Here is a 21,763-nt window from a genome sequence, read left to right on the forward strand (position 1 = left end):
TCACTTTTATGTAACTGGCTTATGCTAAATATTCTAATTGTTGTAGTTTCCTCATTTTCCATTTCATAATATATGCGAGTTGCAATTTATTATACTTTGAGAAATTATACATGAGTTCTGATAATTATACTTTATGTCATCACTCATAAAACGTTGGTCTATCTGAGTTACAATTTTGCATGTCCATGTTTTTCATGCAATCCAAATCCAATATTAATATTTATAAATAATTGGTAATTTTTATGGATGATAAAAACTACAATTCTGCATTTCATATTAAACTTATTATAAAACTATAATATCATCCATAAAAACTAATCATATTGATTTTTCAAATGACATATATTTTGCCTCCACAAAAGATAAGCTTGAAGGGCATCTATGGATGCACAAGGTACAACTTTCCCATGGAAGGAAGGAGGAGAACGCAGTTCCTTCTGCAGAAAGAATCCATGCCATTTTCTCACAAAGACAGATGAGAAAAACGAAGAAATAATGGATAATACTTTGCTAGCTCGCCTTTCTTAAGACATTATTTTCTATTCTATTTCAATAACGGGTACTCATAGATCTTTTCCACAATGATTTTTGCTAATGTAAAACTGGATATAGTTTATGTAGAAACAATGATTTGGTGGTTGTGGAATGATTGAAGATACAAGGCATTTTGTTTTTGCTTTTTTGTAAGTCAAACGTTTTATGTGGGTAAGAGTTGTTTTTTTATGATAAAATTAATAGGAGACTCAAAGTGGTGGTGGTGGTGTCGGATTAGAATGCTTTTTTAAGATAAATATTCAAATGCAGAAATCAGTTTGTTATAGATTTCAGTACATTTATTGCATGAGAATGAGATTAGACAGAATTTGGATAAGCCACCGTGAATCGGAGATGGAGGTGGAGGAAATGAAACGGCGGAACCAGGAGGTTTTTGGTTGGGGGTGAGGAGAGAGAAAGTGGGGTGGGGGTGGAGGTAGTGGTTAAAAATAATTAATTAATTATTTATACAACCCTTTTGCCACATCATCCAAAGTAAAAGCCCAGTCAGCAAATGTGGTAAAAGGGTTTGGTAAATCCAAGTTTTGGGTTTTATAAGGGGCGTTTAGTAAAAAAAAACATTCAAGGGGGACAAACCGAAACTCGCTATATTGGCAGGGGGTGAAGTATATTAAACCCTTTTATTTATTAGCTTATTTGTGTGTTTTATTAATTATTTGTTTATTTAATTATTATGTGGTATTACTAATTAATTGAAATATCTAATTATATGCATAGTTGTGTTTTATGGTTTAATTAGGTTATTAGTAGCATACTATGTATTGGGCCTAATTAATAATTGGATGGGTGGGTAATAATATAACTAAGCCCATTAAGAGAAATATAGTAAGAAGAGGAAAACTAGGGTTTTAGAGATAACACAATTTGGGGAAAAGAAGAGAAGAGAAGAAAGGAGAAAGAACAAGAGAAGAGGAATTGTAGATTTCTTGAAGTTAGAAGGAGAAATTCAAGAGGTAAGGGTTTGAATCCAAGTTCTTATAGGTTTATATGATTGGGTAATGTTGTGTATGCTTTCTATTCTTCCATTTCATGAATTTAGAAAATGATAGGGTTTATGTGAAATCAATTGGATTTTGTGGTTTGTTCATGTTCAATGTGTTGTATGGATGACCCATGGTTAGGAACATGTTTAGGAACCTTGTATATGTGTAAAATTCGTTTTCAATTGATGTAGGGATTGTGTATGGGTTAATGGATATTGTATGAGGGGATTAGGGAAGAAAAATGGTGAAATCTGAGTTTTCACGCAGCCTGGGTCGACCTATGCAGAACCTGAGTCGACCTAAACAGTCAAGAATGCCAAAAATCTATTTTTTCTTCTGTTAGGTCGACCTAGAGGAGTTTTGAGTCGACCTAACTGAGTTTGCGTCGACCTAGAGGTTCAATTTTGAGCAGATTTTGTAAAGACCATAAATGCTAATTGATGTGTGATATTGGATTGAAAGTCATGTTGTGTAATGTTTTGCAAAGTTGTAAAGATGTGATTGTGTAGTTTAAGAGATAGAGAGATCGTCTTAAATGCATGAGTCTTGTTTTGTTGCACACGTACACAAGCATGAGCCTTTGAAAGTGGCAATGTCGGTTAATCTTGCGAAGATTATTTGCTTGTCCCAAACCTAACGAGTATGGGGTTTGAAAGCTTAACGAGTATGGGGCTTTGAGGTGGTTATCTTGTCCGTAGAGAGTGGCAATCGGCGTGACCGAAAATGATAACGGAGGGATCCACATGCATATCGCATTGAGTCACACTTGAGTCGCACGTGTCGGTGTGAAATGTTGTTGTTGGTGTGATTTATGTGATATGAATTGTGTGGAATGATGTTGGTGGATATGCATATATGTGGATTTGTGATTCATTTGATATGAATTAGTTGTTGTGTTATGAATGTGATATATGTGATTGAAACATATGTGATGTAGGTGTGAATTTATATGTACTAATGATATATGTATATATGTGTGGATATGTGAATCATGTTGGATTGATGATTGTCATACCCCAAAATTTGCCCACACTTTTTAGTGACAAAAATTCTCAAAAATTATTTTTAATATTGGATTTTTATAAAATCTTGGAGTTATTTACATTGACATCCTGATTTTTATAAATATTCGATTTAAGGTCTATTTTAAAATATAGTGGTTTACTCCTAAATTACTTATATTTTAATAAACAGAAAAGTCTGACTGATGCTTCATAAACTTCCAATTGGCTTTTTATATCGAATAAATAATATAGCACAATTGGTAAGGAAGTAAGGTTTGTAGGTACAGGGTCTCGGGTTTGTAGGTACAGGAACTTTAATTTTAATTTTATTTCAAAAATCAAAAAAAAAAATTTATCTTTTATTATTTAATTGAATTTTCGTTTTTTAAATTAAGCACTTTTTTATATATTCAATTTTATGCTTTTATTCACTTTTTATTCAAAAAATAGACAAAAAAAATCATAAAAATAAAATTTGAAAAGATTTTGTCCCTTTTTAGTTTTAGAAATAAATTAATTTGATTAATTGAAATAGTCATAGAATCAAAATCCATTCAATTGAATTTTTAATTTTTTGATTATGTTAATTTACCAAATCAATTTATTTCCTTTTCAAATAACCTAATTTTTCTATTATAAAAGGGGATCTATTTTCGTACTAACCGAACACACATTCACCGTTCAAAAACCTGTAAACTAACCATTTTAACCCTAACCCTTATTCTACCACACAAACTATCTCACGTACACAATTTTCATCCAACCTGCAAATCACCATTCACACCGTATAACATCCACCGATCCAACATTAACAAAAAAAGCATAACAACAAATCATGATTCTATACAAAACTAACATCATCGCATAAACCATCTTCATCATTCTATTCCAATATAAACCACAATAGCAATCGCAACCAAACAGCCACCATGACACTACCAAAGTTTCAAAACAATAATAACAAATCAAATATGTATTAATGTTTCTCCCCTCTCATTATTGTTGTTTTTTCCTTGTGTTTTACTCATAGGTTGTTGTTGAAGGATACAAATCAAATGGAATTAGAAGAGAAAGAATGAAGCATAAAAAGCAAATCCAGCCACGGATCCGGTTTCTTCCGACGACCACCACACGGCCTGCTCCCTTCCGACGACGTCCGGCGCACAAAACACCACAACAACCACCGACAACCGTCGCGGTACGGTCCGTTCCCGGTGAGCCAAAGTCACTCTCCAACCACAGCTCTGAATCGGTTGCATGTTTGAAAGAGACAGAGTTAATAAAAAAGAAAGAAGAAGAGTAATATGAGAGAGAGGTTTGTTTTTTTTTCTAATTTTGACTTGGCTGTTCAATTTTGACCATAAGAAATCAATTCAAATAATGGTAAGAGTTAAAAATGGGAGATGGCTAAGCTTCTCACGTGTCCCTGGTTTAGTTTTCTTAGCATTTTTTTAAAAAAAAAATTAATTGTTTAGTTTTTCTTAGCTTTTTTTTTATTAATTGTGACTGTGTAGAAAATAAGGCTTAATACAAATTGTTGGCCTAAATGGGCCATATGTACATCCCTCACTAACTAATGCACCCTTAGCCCACTAATTTTTATTAGTTTAATTGTTTAATTTGGGTTTGTAAACTATCCTAATTGGATTTAATTTTAATTGTAATTAAATTAATTAATTAGTTTTAGGTCTTTATCATTAAAAAAAATACAAAAAAAAACATGTGATTTAGATTTTATTTCTCTATATTAAAAAATACAAAAAAAAATATAGTTTTTTTTATTTTAATATGCTCAGTTTTGTTAATTAATTAATATTTATTAGTATTTTTTTTCATGCATCATTGTATTTATCTGTACTAACATTTTCTTGTTTTTGCGAGGTACTACACTTGTGGCTTTCAGATTATTTTCGTGGATATTTATATGTTACTTAATTCTGCACTTAATCATTTTATTTTCATTCGGTTGTTGTAATAATTTCCTATCCTCATTCGTTTGGTTATGTATCTCCCATCCCCGAAGCCCTGTAATAGTTAGGTTTTTATTTCCGCTTTTACTTTCTGCATATAATTATTAACTGTTAGTAATTAGGTGTGTATGGCAAGACTAAAAACAAATCGTAGTTCACCTTAATTCAAGATAACATAACTGAATATAACACACTTGCACTCACCCACCCTTAGGGTACGCCCCTCTTCGGTTGCCTTCGAATATATGGTCAAGTCCCTCGAAAGTAGGGATGTCTTAGCAAGGTTGCTTCCGATTAACACCATCATAGTCCCTTTGTTAAAAAGATCATAGTCCCTCGATGACCCTTCGATGTTGCCTACAAAATATGATCTAGTCCCCCGAGTTGTCTACGAAAATGATGATAGTCCCTTCGAATGCTAAGACATCCTCTACGTGTTGCCTTCAAACGACCTCGATGACCCTTCGATGACCCATACGTCCAATATAAACAAGGACTACCTACTTCTATATAGTATGTATAGTCCTAGGAACTTTAAAAAGCATAGAAAAAGACCAACTATTTAGGGTAGTGCTCTTAATCTGCCTAGTTCAATTAAAAAACATCTTTTCAACATTCTTTCAAAAAAACTAAGGCTACGCATTTACGCTAAAGTCCTTAGGCCTCCTTTCAAAACAAACAAACAAACATGAGCTAAGCAAGTTAAGAGCCCGTAGATAACTACGGATGAAAAGGGTGCTTACACCTTCCCTTTTCATAACTTACCCCCCGAGCCCGTTTTCTTTTAAAAAGGTCTTTTCTGTACTTTTTATCTTTCCTAACATTGGACAAAATAAAAGTCGGTGGCGACTCTTGCTCACTGCAACATTGTTGCTTATAAAAATAAAAGTCAGTTCACCGAGTTACAATGATGATACAATGGTAAGATAGGTGATTACATGTATACTTGTAATATTAATGACACGATTCCAATGATGTAAATATATTCTATGATGTTTCGTGAAATGGGATAGAGATGAATATGTGCATTTGGAGATATATGTTCATACTTGTGATACATCGGTGAATCTTATACATGTCTATATATTTGGAAAAACATGTGTATGTGATTATGTGATGATAACTTGTATATTTAGAATATGATTATGTTTGAATACAATTGTTACTTCGTGAATGTTGTCGAAAAGGATATGTACTTAGAATCTACATGTTGGTGAAACATGATTATATACATTGTTTAGAAATCATGTTTGATTATGTGGAATTGAATGAGCTAAGTTGTATGACATGAATATGTGAATCTTGATTAATTTCATATGATGCATGTTTATGTGAAGAGTGATGAATTCTTGAAATGTATTCTTGTTGTGTTTTACATTTCCCATATTATGTTTATCTATAAGAAGTTGAATTTTCACCCTTCTGTTTGAATGTTATCCTTTGTTGGTAACATGCAAGTTTCATGGATAGCGATGCTTCGAAGGAGGCTTAGCTTAGAGATTTATATCTTTGTAAGGTGTCGTGACTAAGTAGTCACTTGTGCTCTGGTCATATGTAACACATGGGGTTGGGTTTATATTTTATGACTTGTTGTTATGAGATATTTGTTTACTCGTACTGTATTTTGTATTTGAATACGTTATTTTGTTGATGAATGGCCTTGAGCCGAGATGTTGAGATATGGTGGATGATGTATGGGAATCATTCGACTTTACCATTTATTTAATGAGATGATTATTCCGCTGTGATTTGCATGTTGTTTTAAATCCCGTGTTATTTGGAAATGACCATTGCATGTTTAAAGATAAAATGTTTGTTTTATTTTGAAATATGTGTAACGCCCTCGTGAGATGCATGCTTCTTTACTCTGATTTACGCAAATGTATGCCTTATTTGTTTATTATAGAATTTGGGGTGTTACACCAAGGATCCTTTAGTGAAGGTTCAACGTATAAGTAGGCGATGATGATATCAGTAAGCGACGAGAAGGACATCTGGGTGGTCAATTCGCAATTTCTTGTCATACCTTATAGGATCATACACAATTACATCCTAGGAAATCCATTCATAACCATTCTAGACGCCATAGTCTCACTAGTGCATCTAACGCTAATCTCGAGGGAGCAAAATGAATCTATCAAGCGCTACTAAAAGACCAAGGAGAAGGCGTGTCCATGGAGATTCCCATAGCTTCCCTCACCGGCCAACTAGCATGATTTGCATTCGTCCCTCGAGAAGCAACTAAGCCAACAATAGGTGAACGTGAGGAATAAGCGGCGGCTAGCCCGCCAGGTTATGTTTCCTTTCCATTTATAATAAATGTTGTGACTATATAATCATTTTCCTTATGTACATGGGTAACCTGCAATTATAAATGAAATATAACTCTTTTTTAATATTAATTTTTGTGTGATTAAGCATAGTAACAACGAGTTTGGGGTACGTCCGTCAGGGTGAAGACCCGACACAAAGAAAGTCAGGGGTGTTATCGGAGATGCTTTGTACGTCCAACTAGAACAATCAAGTCCCCACTATACAAAGCACACACAAAGAAAGTCAGGGGTATTGTTGGAGATACTTTGTATGTAAGACTAGAACAATCAACTCTCCACCATCAGGAATGCTGTCTAAGAAGCTTTGTACGCCTGACTATAACAATCAATTCTGCGTCGTCAAAGGTGGTGTCAGAGACATTTTGTATGTCCGACTACAACAAACGATTCCCCACCGCCAAGGGTGCTATCGAAGACTATTTATATGTCTGACTACAATAATCAAATCCCCACAGACAATAACAGTCCACCCTCCTCTAACAGCTAACCACTCTAGAGGTTGCGGTGGGTTGACCATTCATCTACCCTGGATCGGGTTTTTACATGGGGGAAGAGGAACCGACCCTTGGTCGGAAGCGGCCCCATTGACTTCCAATAAACTTCAAGGGGATGCCTCGTAAGTTTGAATATTATCTAGATCTCTAGGATCCTACAAATACACCTTAAACAGGTAAAAAAATTCATTTCGAAAATGAAAACTTATACACATTTATTCTTCCATTGTATCATTACTCTATATACATTACACACAAAAAGTGTGGATGTGGCTACTCCAGCAAAGAAAGAATCTCTCCATCTTTGAGCACCTGATCTGGTCATACATGCTCCCTTGAGATAAGCAAAGGACAATGAAAATATTCCATTTGTTGCAAAGCATTCTCAAATGACTGTGTGACCACCCCAAGGTTGGAATTCGTACCACCGGCAAATTGCTTAGCTAGGAAAGCATTCTCAATATGCAAGGACTCTAATTCCGTTTGGCCAGACGATAAGTTAACCTAAGAAGCATATAGTGCTTGGTTCTTTCTCACCATAGTCCTCACCAGATGAATCACCTCATCGGCCATAGAACCTAGGAGGTTAAAGGCAGGCCAAATCACTCTTTATCTTAGTAAAAGAGGTAGAAGTTGTTTGTATTTCCTAAATGTACTTATCTCGTTGAAGCTTTATATTGTGAACACTCTCTTCTAGCTGCTTCTTCTCAACACGTTGGTAGTCAGACCAAAGAGCTTCCCAACGACCAGCTCCACCAATAGCCAAAGCGGAAGAAGCACGTCAAGTATACCGATCTAGAGTCGACAATTTTTCCTTTAGGGTTGGCCCAAATAGGGCAAATATGAGTGATCCTCTTTTGAATGAGGGGTCCGGAGGTTTCTAGAGAAAAGAGGGCTTGGCCATGTCAGCAACAGATGGGCTGAAAGAACTGATACACTCGTTAATGTTGGAAGGGTATTCAAAGTAGTCTCACTTTCGGCTGGCCATAGTCCATGCCTTATAAGTTGGAGCTACACTTCATCCTTCATCCAATCTGCGCAAATCATTGTCAAAACAAATACATCATTAATAGCAAAAATGAAGACAAAGACGCAAAAAGCTTTCGTAACTTACCAAAATAACATTCTTATCTTCATGGGAACGAGCCTCTATGAGCAATTGCATGTCAATAAGGCGTTGCAAGCATTTCTGGTCGACCTCATCTATGGGGGTACCTCCCCCAAAGTAACCCAAGTCGCTAATGAAGCTCATCAGCCATTTCTTCTGGTAAAAATATTCTATAGTGAGATCCTCTTCTTTATATACATACACATTATTCTCCATAAGAAAGTGACTCTGAGTCTAATATTTAGGTACCATCTTAATGCATATTCCATCTTCTTTGTCCCCAACAACACAAACCGTAGCATGAGCTTATAGAAGGATGGAGGTGACCAGAAAGAACCCATTTTTGAAAGGTTGCAACTTAGAGAGGGGCCCAAAGCCACACATAGTGGACTCCAAAGAAATTAACCCTCTACTCCGTGTCCGAGTCGCTGGGCCACGACGACATCGAAAGGGATGAAAGAAAATGGTCACATAAGGTTTTCCTTTCAAATATTTACACCAATACTGATAGACCTTCACATGTGCCCAGCTTGCAGGATGAAGTTTTGAAGTAGCTATTGCCATATGCTTCAAGACTTCTATCTCAAAGGTAATAAAGGGTATACAAAGACCCGTAACTGAAAAAGTGCAATCATAAAAGGGAATGACACAATCATGATATTTACTACATATCCTTTCATCCTCGGTGGGAGTTAAGGCACCCCAATCAGATGATGGGGTAAATTTAAGAAAGACTTCATTGAGACTGCCATTTCTGGCAAAAACAAAAATAGTGGAAGAATACGCAGAACTCACCCAAAAAAATGAAGCATTTCTTTGGGATTTGTGAGCATTCTTCTGTGATGTTTTACCCATAATGCATTAACTTTCAGAAGGGAAGTGAAATGTCCAAAAAGGAAGATAACCGCTAAATTGAAAAAATGGATTAAAAGAAAACAATGTTGATTCTTCAAGAACTATACTCTAGCAAGCAAAAGGAAGTAGACTCTATCAAATGTGTCAAATCACTCGCACGCAACATTCAAGTATTTCGATTTCCAAGAGCTGCAATGATGAGACATCTAAAAATACGTTTGAAGTATGGAGCATTAAATGCGCGAATCTCCGAGAAACTGAAACATTTCTCTTTTGCTCTTTCAAAGACGAAGAAGAAAGTGATCGACATCTTAGACTAATGTGACAAACCCTCGCCTTATTTTGTATAATCAATGGCTTGAGGGATAACTGTTTTAGGCCGACCAATTCTCTCTAACAATTCTCTTTTCTTATCTTAATTTCTTTTGGAGTTTACACTCTCGAGTGCTTATTAATCGGTACCAGCATGTTGTATCATAATATCATTTAATTTTTTTTGATAATATGACCGTTATTAATATGATGTTGAATTAATTCTCGGGTTTCATCCTTAATTAATGCAATGAAGTGGTAAAAAAGTATTCAATACAAAAATTAACATAAATTAATTTACATTTTGGCCACACTTATTTTCATTTTTAGTAAACAACTCAAAGTTCATGTATCCTGTTGACATGAATTATTAAAAACATTACATGAAAAAAAACACAACTTATTCCCTCCCCTCAAATGCCTTTTTTTAAACATCTCCAAACCACTCTTAATTTACCCATAAACAAATTTATCAACAACAATCAACAAATAATCTAATCACCACCACACTCGTTGTTCAATCAAAGCACAGAACAATCAGTACGAATCTTCCCATTCCTGGCAGTCTTAACCCCAACACGACCCAACTTAGTCATAGCAGTAATAAAATTGGCGTTGAAAACGTTACCACTAGAAGCAAAAGAGTTAACAGTTGCCCTAGATCTTGTGTCAGTGAAGAGGATTTGGTCTGAAGTGAATAAACCTTTTCCTTGTTGAAGATTCTGGTAATAAACATTGTCGAATTGTCTTGGAGTTGTTGGGTCCATGTTGATGGCTATTCTTGGATCAACGTTTCTAGGACACTGTTGTTGTAACTGGGCTGCGTATTGTTTGTTCAACGTTGGGTCTATTGGATTTTGGATTCTGTTGGAGAATCTGTTGCAGTGAGAGAATCCAAGAGTGTGTGCACCTGGAAAATGAAGAGACACAAAATAAGCACGTTGGTGAGGGAACAAAATGAGTAAGAAGTAAGAACTGTTTGGTTCAGAATACACGTGATTAATGTTGTTTTGAGCATTGGTTTCAAAATCAGATTCTTTTTTATATATTTTTTTATTTTTTATATTTTAGTGTTTTGGATTGGATGCTCTTGCTATAATATAGTTTTTGAGGTTTTTTTTTTTTATAATTTATTTTAGTTTGTATTTGTACACCAAACTAATAATAGATGTAAACTTATTTGATAAGATATTTTTTAATTTAAAATTGACAAATGATTGTCCTTTTTTCATTATATATTTAATTTAATTTAATAATTTGAAAAAATGGAATCTAGCTATCAATAATGTTTTAAAGAATTCAAGCTAGTGTCTATGGATAATTCACTAGTAGAAAACATTATACAACATGTTTTGTTTTAAGAACCCCATAACCGATAATATATGACTTTTCATGAATTTTTAGTATACTTTTTAATATTAATGTGTATAATCATTGGAAAAAAACATAGGAGTAACATTTATTTCCAAGTATACTATTTAATGATTTTTAGTGTAAATTTTAAATAATTTGTAAGTGATTATAGTGTAAATTTTATTTTCAATGGTTACGTGGCTAAGATTAAAATTTAATATTAGTGTATGACTTTTTAGTGTAAAGAGTTGAAACTTGAAAGAGATGTGCACCCAAAAAATGAGAGTAGAATGAGATGGAAAACCAAACATGATTGTAACATCATTTATTTAACTTTATTTAGCAAATCATTCATTGAAGTTTACATGTACTAGTATGCTTTATGTGTAAATGATGAAACTTTTAACAAAACTATTAACATGAACACCATTTAAGAAAAACTATTAATATATTTATAAAATTAATTCAATTGATAATTGTGCAAAGATATTCGACGTTAAAATAACTCAAATTTGCAACTTATTCATCCTAATAATAAATTCCAAGAAAAGAAAAAAAAGTAGACTAAATGTAAACTCTAAAAATATACCCAAAACAAGGTTTATTTTAAGTGAAGCAAAACAACATTTTAGAAAATATCTAAAGAAAACATGATATGTTAATAGGACCCATTTAATTTTTGTTACCTGATAGGGCAATCATGTCTGTTTGAGTGAGTCCATTGCTTGCAAACAGAGCATTCAACTGGTTCAAATTGAACCCTGGCTGAGGCAGCCTCCCATTTACATCTGAAGATCTTGAAACCAACCCATCAAATCTTCCCAGTTCAACTGTGTATGATGGTCCACCAGCCTGTAGAGTGTCTTTCATTAGCTTACCACCTCAAATTCAAACATACATAAAACTACTCAGAAATGGTTAAAGAAAACAAACCAGATTAACAACATCTCTAGCAGCCAAAGCAAGAATATCAGCACAAGAAACTTTGTTTCTACACTGTGGAACAGCATCTAACGCTGCTTTTGCTTTGATAACAGTATCAAATCCATCACCAGCCAATGACAAATTATCAGCGTTATCCTTCTCCGCTTGATTCCCTCCGGAGGATGCCACCAAAACCGAACCATCACAACCCTGTAATTATAATAACAACATATATCATTATATCAAAAATTATCGTATCGTTCAGAATTTAGACTCCAGATACATTAGTTATTCAATGTATTTAAAAAGTAAATTTTTTCTTATAAATAAAACTAGACCGAGTAATGAATTACCTGGACAAAACAATCGTGAAAGAAGAGACGGAGAGTAGCAGGAATGGTTACAAAAGTCTGTTGAAATTTCTTCTGAACAGCTGATCTCACAATGGATTGAACATTTGGGCAAATGTTAGCGTAATGGTTCGGACTAAGCTGAGCCAAACTGGTATAAGGGACAAGACACAGCGTTAATGCGAGTGAAACCGCGAGTATAACATTAAACCGACCCATTTTCAAATGAAGAGATTTTTGTTTGAAAAGTAAGATGAAGTCAGGGGTATATATATAGAAGAGATGCAAGAAGTTGTTGTGGTCACGACTCACGAGCCAGTTGTATTCAAAATAACTTTAACATAAAAAAGGAAGTATTATTATTCTATGAATAATTGAATAATAGTAGTAGAAAAAATGGTTGGTTTCGAAAGGGACAATTGTATATGGCCGCCTTAAGGTGTGTCGAATCAAGGGTGACTGGGAAGGATTAGGAGAGTTACTTGGTTTGAAAATTCTATAAAGCTTTTTGGGCAAGTTGGGAGGAGATTTGGATTTTGAGGTAAAAACAGGGGGAGAGAGCCAGGTAGGGGCTGCTTGGAATTCAGCACGTTAAAAAGTTGGGTTGGTGTTCAAATTTGGAGATATCATTTAGTTGGGGCCTAGTAGAATAATAGTGTACTTTTCTTACTAAATTAAAGTTGTTCTTCTGAATGTATTGAAACAGGTTGAAATTTAGGCATGCAGGTGGTTCTTCTAATTTTTTGTTTAGGTAAAGAAAAATTAAAAAACTGTTTTTTTTAATTGATACGAACATAAACTCATATTTTTAGAAACAACCAATAAGAAAATAGAATATAAATTTATTTTAATTTTAATTTCGTTTTTAATTGACATCATGAGATGGTTGAGATAAAAAAGGAGAGAGACAAAAAGATGACCCATCGCAGAAAATTATGTATGATACATTATTTTAGATAGGGTCGGTCTTGACTTTTTAGAGATCTAAGGCAAGGGCAAATAATAAAATGGACCCTAACAAAAATTTGAATAATTAATCAAAATCAGAGTCCTCTCATATAATTATTTTTCATTATTTTTGTATAAAAATTATTTATTTATCGAATTTTTATCATATCTGAGAGCTATTGGATCAATTTCTAGTTTTTTTTTTTTTTAATGTTTTCATTTTAGAATTTGATAATAACAATATAATATGAAATTAAACTTTAAATTTAATTGTTATTTAGTTAAACTTTTTTATCATTTAAGTGTTTGAATATTTTAGTTTATTAGTTGATATTAATTTTATATGTAGTGTTTTTTACTCTAAGGACATAAAAATCAAATAAAAGTATTTTATTTTACAGTGTTTATTGTTTTTGTCATTTTATTTCACAGTGTTTATTGTTTTTGTCAATTATCACGTGTAGTTTATGGTAAAATCACGGTTTTAGCTGAGAGGGAGAGACGTTTTTGGTAAACATTTTTCAACTTTGTTGGCTTATATGGAAATCACAACTTGCTCATTTAAAATTCAATATATTTTCAATGTTGTAAAAGTATAAAGCAAAAAACTGACCTCAAGATCATGGTACTACTGTTCTTGCATTTTTAAATACAAGTTATTGGCAAACAGATCCAGAAAAAGTGTATTTGCAGCCGGCAAAGAAAATGAATGCCAAGTTCCCTTCCTTCAATAAAGCATATTAGATTTTTTATATATGAAAAAAGGAGGGTGATATGCCTTCAACTCTGGCTTTTTAATGGAATTTTTCATATTATCAATGTGGAGGGTGATTCGAATTATGCTATCAAACATGTGTTCATGCTTCTTCTTGCATTTGGATTCAAATCAATATTTTAAAAATAATTTGTATCATATATATTTGAGTTGGTTGACACTAATCAACCTTTATACGTGACAAGATTTATGACCGGTTTTTTTTCAATTTATATAAAATATAAATGGCATATACGATGAGAATTGAAAAAATGAGAGAACAAAGGGGTTTTGTGTTGCAAAATTTTTGATTAGATGAACAGTTTATACAATAAAATATCTTTGACAGATGAGAAAAATTGAAGGTAGTCGTAATTAATTTCTTGTGATTTTTTTATATCTCTTATAAATACTCGTTCATAGTAAATTATAGAGTTGTTTTCTTCCACAGATACAAACATTTTTTAGGTAAAATAGCATCAACAGACAACAATGTTATTCTCTTATATTGTATATCTTTATTTTTGGTTTGATTATTTGGATATTTATTTGCGCATACTCCATCCGTTTCAAAATAAAAGTTTTTTAAGGTTGTTAAACACATATTAAAAAAATTATGATTAAATAAAATATATAACAGATTTACAAGACTATCCTTAAATACTATTTGTTGTCATAAATGTCAAGTGTCATTTAATATCTTGAAAGTGATGAGACAATATTTATTTGGGGTAGAGTTGATAAAATTTAATTAATGTTGAATTGGAAAAGAAAAGAGACTTTTATTTTGGAACAAATTCTTTTATCTAGAATGACACTTATTTTAGGGCAGAGAGTAGTTTATAAATTATTTATCGGTTAAATGGGTATCTTCTAGGTTGTTTAATTTAGTGTTCATTATAACCTGGTATACTTTTCTAGTTGAACCTTGCTTTTTTTAGATTTTAATTCAACTAGTCGTGTAGGATACGAGGAACACAACAAATTTTTAAACTGCAGATCATGGGTACTAAATAATATATCAATAAATGTTTTTGGAAACAAAAAGTTTGGTCTATGAAAAGATGGAAGCAGTTTTGATTCAATAAAAATGTATGATTGTTGTGATGGGTGAAATAAAGATATCAGTCACTCTAACTCAGTTGGAGAAGACAGAGATGATAAATAGGACAAGAAGTGTTATTATCTTAGGTCTTGGAGATAAAATTTAAAAGAAGCCGTACGGAAAAAATCTACAACGAAGATGTGGACAGTTAGAACCATTGTATATGCCTAAGTCATTGGCACATTGACAACATTCAACATGATCATTGATGCTTTGCAAAATATTAAAGTGAAACAGGTGATGAGGATAAAGCTTAACTCTTATTGAGTTCGTTGCCTATATCTTTTGAGAATTTCAAGGATTAACTCCTTTATGGGAATGAATCCACTACTACCTTGGGGAAGATTAAATCACATATTAGAACCATTGAGCTAATCAAGCTTTAAGATTTGAAGTTTGAGGATTATGGAAAAGAATTGGATGCCTTAGAGCAAAAAGTGGGAGTAGAGGAAAAAACAAATGAAATAAATCCAAGTCTATATACAAATCAAAGACAAACACTTCATTTATCCCAAGACCAGTCACTTCAAGAAGGATCATCCTGAGAAATGGGGAAGTGATCATTTTATGCAAGTGATGATTTCTTCAAAGGATGGTTAAAATAACATAGGGGTGCTAGTCGGGACAAGTTTGGAAACATAAAAGAATTGGGTCATGGAATCTGAATGTTTGTATCACATATATTCAAAAAAGGAATATTATTTTAGAGATTCACTATAATGTAAAAAACCTTTCACCACAGTTGGAAAAGGGATACCATCGCAGTTAACCAACTCTAGTAAGGTAGGATGTGGTTGTAAGTATGTTACTTTCCACCACGGGTGTCTGGCCGTAGTGATAAACTAGGTAGCGTGTTAGCTATCACTAATCTTAAATAACCATATATATATATATATATATATATATATATATATATATATATATATATATATATATATATATCACCATTGTTTTTATTATGGCCTGTGATGAAATGTCCTTTACTAAAACAATAAAAAATCCAGACACATGAAAATGTGTTATTACTATGGTTGTTTAAACCACCGTAGTAATATGGTGTTACCAAAGATATATTTTGTAGTAATGTTCGGAGCTTAAAAAAAGGAGGATTCACTCACCTTAAAAATAATAAAGCACACATGGTTTAAGGTATGGTTTCAATTCGTCCAAATATGTTTGACAACTGTGAATTCTTTTTATAAGATGTGAGATATATTCTCAAATTTAAGTGAAATTTATTATCCAGTTTGACGAGTTTGATTTTTTACTTAGAATTGAGCATGCCATGACGGATTAGGTTTGTACATTAAAATTGAGCATGACATGGTGAAAAAATTTCATGGTGAAATTGATAATAGCTAAAGGTTTTAAAATTTGTGGTTTGTACATATTAGATGGCTTAACTATGCATAATGGTGCATTATTGCTCAGTCAAAATTCGTATGTTAAAATCAAACAGTGACTTTAAGAATAAGGTACGTTAGTGAGGTGAATTTAGTTGAATCAACATGATGGGTAATTTGAATTATATTATAACAATTTTGTTCATGTTTTTCCCTCTACTTGTGGATTCAAAACAACTTTTTAGGAAGGACGCAAATCATATCCATCTCAGTTGGTTGATTTGAATTAGTTTTAGAGGTGGTTGAATCATGATTTTTTTTACCAATAACCAACTATTGAAATTAAAATACATCAATAATCATGTTTTGAAAAAAATTACTCAAATAATCAGGTTTCAGAAATGAAAAAAGCGTGCACGCCAATTGATATAGTGCATGCACTTAATTTAAGGAGGATCTGCCAGCCCATTTGGCGCATGCACTACATGCTTAGGAGGAGGCACCATCTCAATTGGTGCATGAATGCATGCATTAGGAGGATGTGTCATCTCAACTAGTGTATGGGTGTATCAGACTTTTCTATAAATAATTCCCCTTTCCTCCACCATTCTTCACACATCCGGAAAAATTGTCCCAGTCATGCTACAAGCTCAACAGCATAAAATTTTATGCACACTATGAAATTTATTTTTGGATCTGAACTGAACTAATTTTCATTAAGCATATTGGTTACAACAAACTGGTCTCTTCTTAACACGTCATAAAATTAGTAAACACATCAAAAATATCTAAGAAATTACAACTGTCAAACTAATTTCATTTGTTTCATGCATCATCACCATAACGTCGCTTTCATTTTTGACATCCTCCCATCAACGTTGAGGTTTTCCAGTCGCAAGTGAGGTGATCGTTCTTTGTCTCTGAATTCTTCTAATGACTTCTCCATCTTGGATATCATCTTCTAACCAACGGATCAAGGACCTCTTAAGATGGTCCATTGAGTGGATGTTCTAAAATTTCATTTTAATCGGGGTTTGATAGTCAAAAAAATAACATAGTCATCCCTTTTGAAAATAATTTCAAATGTCATGAAGAAATTTTTTGAGAGAAAGAGAGTAGATGTGTGAAGAATGGTGGAGGAAAGGGAAATTATTTATAGAAAAGTCTGATACACCCATACACCAGTTGAGATGGCGCATCCTCCTAATGCATGCATTCATGCACCAGTTGAGATGTTGCCTCCTCCTAAGCATGCAATGCATGCGCCAAATGGATTGGCACATCCTCTATAAAATTAAGTGTACGCGTCATTTCATCTCAAGTGGCGTGCAAGTTTTTTTCATTTATGAAATCTGGTTATTTATATAATTTTTTTAAAAGATAATTATTGATGTATTTTAATTTCTATAAGTGGTTATTGGTAAAAAAAAATCTAAATCATGACTATTTTTTAATTCTTATAAAATTAATAGAATCATTATGAAGATAATTCAATTCTTTAATTCAATCTTTCTTTATTGAATTATAGAGTGAAAATCCAAGGGTTGAGAAGAAAAAGAAATTAAGGATTGTTCTTTATCAACAATTGGGATTAATTTCTTGTAAACATTTTGTATAAGACAAACACATTGATAGTGAAGTGAAGAGATAAAATTTTTGTTTATATAGTCTCTTTCTTTTAATAAAAACTTTTTATTTTTATTATATAAAATTTGAATAATATTTATTAATCATAATTTAATATTTAAAAATAAAATTTTAAAATTGGAACAAAATATCTAAATTAGTTAAGATGCTTTTCATAATGAACCATGGTTACATTCAAGATTTAGGAAGAGTAATGAAATTTGAGTTCTAGTTACATGTATGGTATATGAACCTTAATTTTGAAAAGTAAACAAGCTAGATTTTGACCTGTTGATGAGACTATGGTCCATTCTATACAGCTGGGCACCATATTATTTTATAATTGTTATATGATATACTTGATATAGAAAAATGCTTGAAAGAAGAGTCCACATATGTTATGAGAGAAAGGACAATAATCCTTGGCTGTTATAGAAAAAGGCAACCCAATAATTTAATTGTTGTACCAGAAATAATAGTTTAATTCTGGCATTTCAATTAGATAGAGTTTAACTAGAGGAGTGTAGCTCAATTGGTCTTACTTTAATAGTTCTGTGGGGTTGCTTTCATCCAAATAATGCATAAGGTAGACTATTAGAATTCATATTCAACGGATTAATCTATTTTTAAAATTTATCTATAGATACGTGTGTGATTTTTATTAAATAAATGGGTTTGGGTTGTTTGTTTGAACAATCAATAATTTTATTATTATTATTATTATTATTATTATTATATATATATATATATATATATATATATATATATATATATATATATATATATATATATATATATATATATATATATATATATATATATATAAAATTTTAAACTTTAAAACTGTAATACCTGTGAGCTTGTTTCAGTTTTTTATGAGGCTACCAAAATTTTAGGCTCATATTCTCAATTATATTTGTTCCCCTCTATTTTTCTACAAGTTTTTATTAAACAAATTAAAACGTCTGATAAAATTTAATTTGAAACAATTAGCATATTACATTGTACTAAATAGAATTGCTTCTTTTTTTTTAAATTTTATTTATATGACTTTTTTTCAAATCTAAATTATGTTATTTCGTGGTGTCAAGGGATTGCTCTTTCCACCCTTAATATGCATGACATATTTTTGAAAATTTGAAATTATGTTTCATGCGTTTGAAGATACATCTCTAAAAGCACCAAAAATCACCCAAACCTTTTTGTTTATGAGTTTCATCTCGGTTTTAAAAAATTATGGTCCGCAGATGCATCTTCGTATATTGATTGGATATATCTAGATATGCATCTTCGTATATTGATTGGATATATACGAAGATGCATCTCTGAAAACTCCTATGAATCCTTTCCGAGCAACACCATTGTCCAAACATTATAATTTTTTAGGGCTATTAAAGTAAAATCAAAGTAAAATGAAGTTATATTTAAGTTAAATGAAAATAAAAAGTCATACATTAATCCAAATAATCAAGACCATACATAACATTTATCCAAAATACAAAATAGTAATACATCCAAACATAAACTAACTACAGGGTATTCTAACCTTCGGCCTCCTCCTCCATCTGTACTGTACGATATTACGTAACTTTGTAACCATGCGCTCCATGATGGTCAACTGGGGAGTGTCATCCTCAAAGAGTCATACCTTTATGGATCTTATACCCATCTCCGCAACACGTTGACAAATAGCTGTCACACTCTCGACCTACTCATCCTAAATCACAAGTACCTCATGGTTAGGTGGCCTATATTTTCTTCCAGGAGCATCTGGTATCATGAGAGGGTGTTACACCCTAGAGAACCATGTCATGTAGCCCTCAACATAAGCCACGTGTACAAAGGATGACTCCCAACGATACTCCTCTGGTATTAGGTAACTCTCTAAATCATCCAGTATTGCACCCAGATCTTTGTGGGGGACGCCGGGAGGAGTGAACTGGTGCGGAGGTCTTAGAATAATCTTCACGTAGCAAAACTAGCACATCACTCGCTCGGGAAAATAGGGATACATAAGAGATGACCCACATGCCAACCATCTGGAGTGTAAGAAAATGACATCAAACTGATGTATTTAGCAGTCACCCTCGTATGGGCATAAGCAAACGTCATTTGGTACCATACAGTTAAGAGAGACGCTGAATGGCTCTACCGAACCATTTCCCTCTGTACAAAATAAATATGGCTGAACGTGACCATTCTTTATCATAGACAGACACAACTTCCCACCTGATAACGCAAGGGAAGTGGGAGATGATTCATCCCTAAAAAATGGTTATGATAGAATATTAATAACAAGTGTAACAACCGAATTATGAAAATATTTATAACAAGAATTTAGTGTAAGCAGTGTTTAGCTCCTTGTCATCTGCTTTGTCTTCCAAAGATAATTTTCGTCCATGTTCGAGTAGAGGTAGATCAAACAGGCGACCCCCCAATTGTACTCGTGAATCTAAGTCAGAGCAATGAAGTACTTAAGGTACACCACAATGATATAGGTTTCACTTTTGTCCACAAATAAACATGGTTGTGCCAATCAGGAATAGCAGGTAACACCTTAATGCACACCACCGGTGTTACTCAACCTCCATATCATCACCTACGACATCTAGGGCCCCCTTGCAAATGGTCTTTATAAAGCTTTTCCAAAAAAAACTAAGCATAGAATGAGCACCTCTAGTGCCAGCTTCCTCCTTGGCAGCCTTACCAAGGTCATCACCCAAATTGGTGACCATTATATCAATGACTTCCTCTCACCCAATCCTCATATGGTTCAGTAATATCACCTTGATAGGAAGACACAAGAAGGATGAGACGTCATCCAAGGTGATGATTATCTTGCCTATAGGCGGGTTAAAAGATGATGCCTCTAAGTGCCACCTCTTTACAAAGCCTCTGCATGTTGTGGTTTATGGTCACGTACGCGGCAAAACATAAACCGACAAGACTAGAATAATGGATGAAATCGAATAACCAAGTAGTGGGATGTACTAGCTCTAAAATATTTATGTTGTGGTTAATCGATTTCAAAAAATCACACACTTGTAAAAATAAAATACAACCATCAGCATGGATTTAATTAGTTGACAACATATGTATTGCAAAAGAAAAGAAATATACCTCTCCATGCCAGAGATATCTAGAAGCATGGTTTGCATAAAGATGAAATAAGGAGGTTTCAAATGGACCCCCTGGGTAACTCTCTAATGGGGCATCGGGAACGGCAGCAACTTCCTCCTAGGCTTCAGGGGCTTCGGGGTCAACAGGGGCGTCATGAACTGCTACATCATATGCCTGAGAGGCTTGAGAGAGTCGGTTACGAGAATTAGACGAGTGGAAACCTTGAGGTTGCAAAGTAGATGCATCATCAAATAAGTTATCAACAACTCGTGGCCTCGTGATCCTCACTGCTGCGATCCTTTCACGATTGATCAAAAAGAGAAGCTTTGATGTTATAAGATGTTAGAAATAAGGAGAAAGAGCTTCACTGATATAAGTTTCAATGAAATGATGAGATGCTTCAATGGTTGTGAGAGGTGAAGTATTTTTTAGAACTTTTGAGAAAATGAAGAAGGAGGTAGAGGGAAGGTTCTAGCGCGGGATATGAAAGAAAAACGTCTGGAGATGCATCTCCGGACCATCCACAACTGTTTGAATAAATGGTGTTTACAGAGATGCATCTTTAGACGCATTTTGTACACATACAAAGATGCATCTCCGGATTAAATTTTAAGGTAAAAGGGGTT

At 33.3% G+C, this 21,763-nt stretch overlaps 1 protein-coding gene across 1 annotated transcript; it reads right to left on the reverse strand.

Moving 5' to 3' along the window:
• Window positions 1-9,872: 9,872 nt before the first annotated feature.
• On the reverse strand, window positions 9,873-12,510 carry LOC131638895 (peroxidase 73-like). The gene is made up of 4 exons (XM_058909432.1): window positions 12,245-12,510; window positions 11,901-12,101; window positions 11,654-11,819; window positions 9,873-10,524 (listed from the first exon to the last, which is right to left on the reverse strand). The coding sequence occupies exons 1-4, from the start codon at window positions 12,458-12,460 to the stop codon at window positions 10,136-10,138; spliced, it is 972 nt and encodes a 323-aa protein (XP_058765415.1). The 5' UTR covers window positions 12,461-12,510; the 3' UTR covers window positions 9,873-10,135.
• Between the last annotated feature and the right edge of the window lie 9,253 nt (window positions 12,511-21,763).

Source organism: Vicia villosa, linkage group LG1 (genome assembly GCF_029867415.1).
Source record: "Vicia villosa cultivar HV-30 ecotype Madison, WI linkage group LG1, Vvil1.0, whole genome shotgun sequence".
NCBI lineage: Eukaryota > Viridiplantae > Streptophyta > Magnoliopsida > Fabales > Fabaceae > Vicia > Vicia villosa.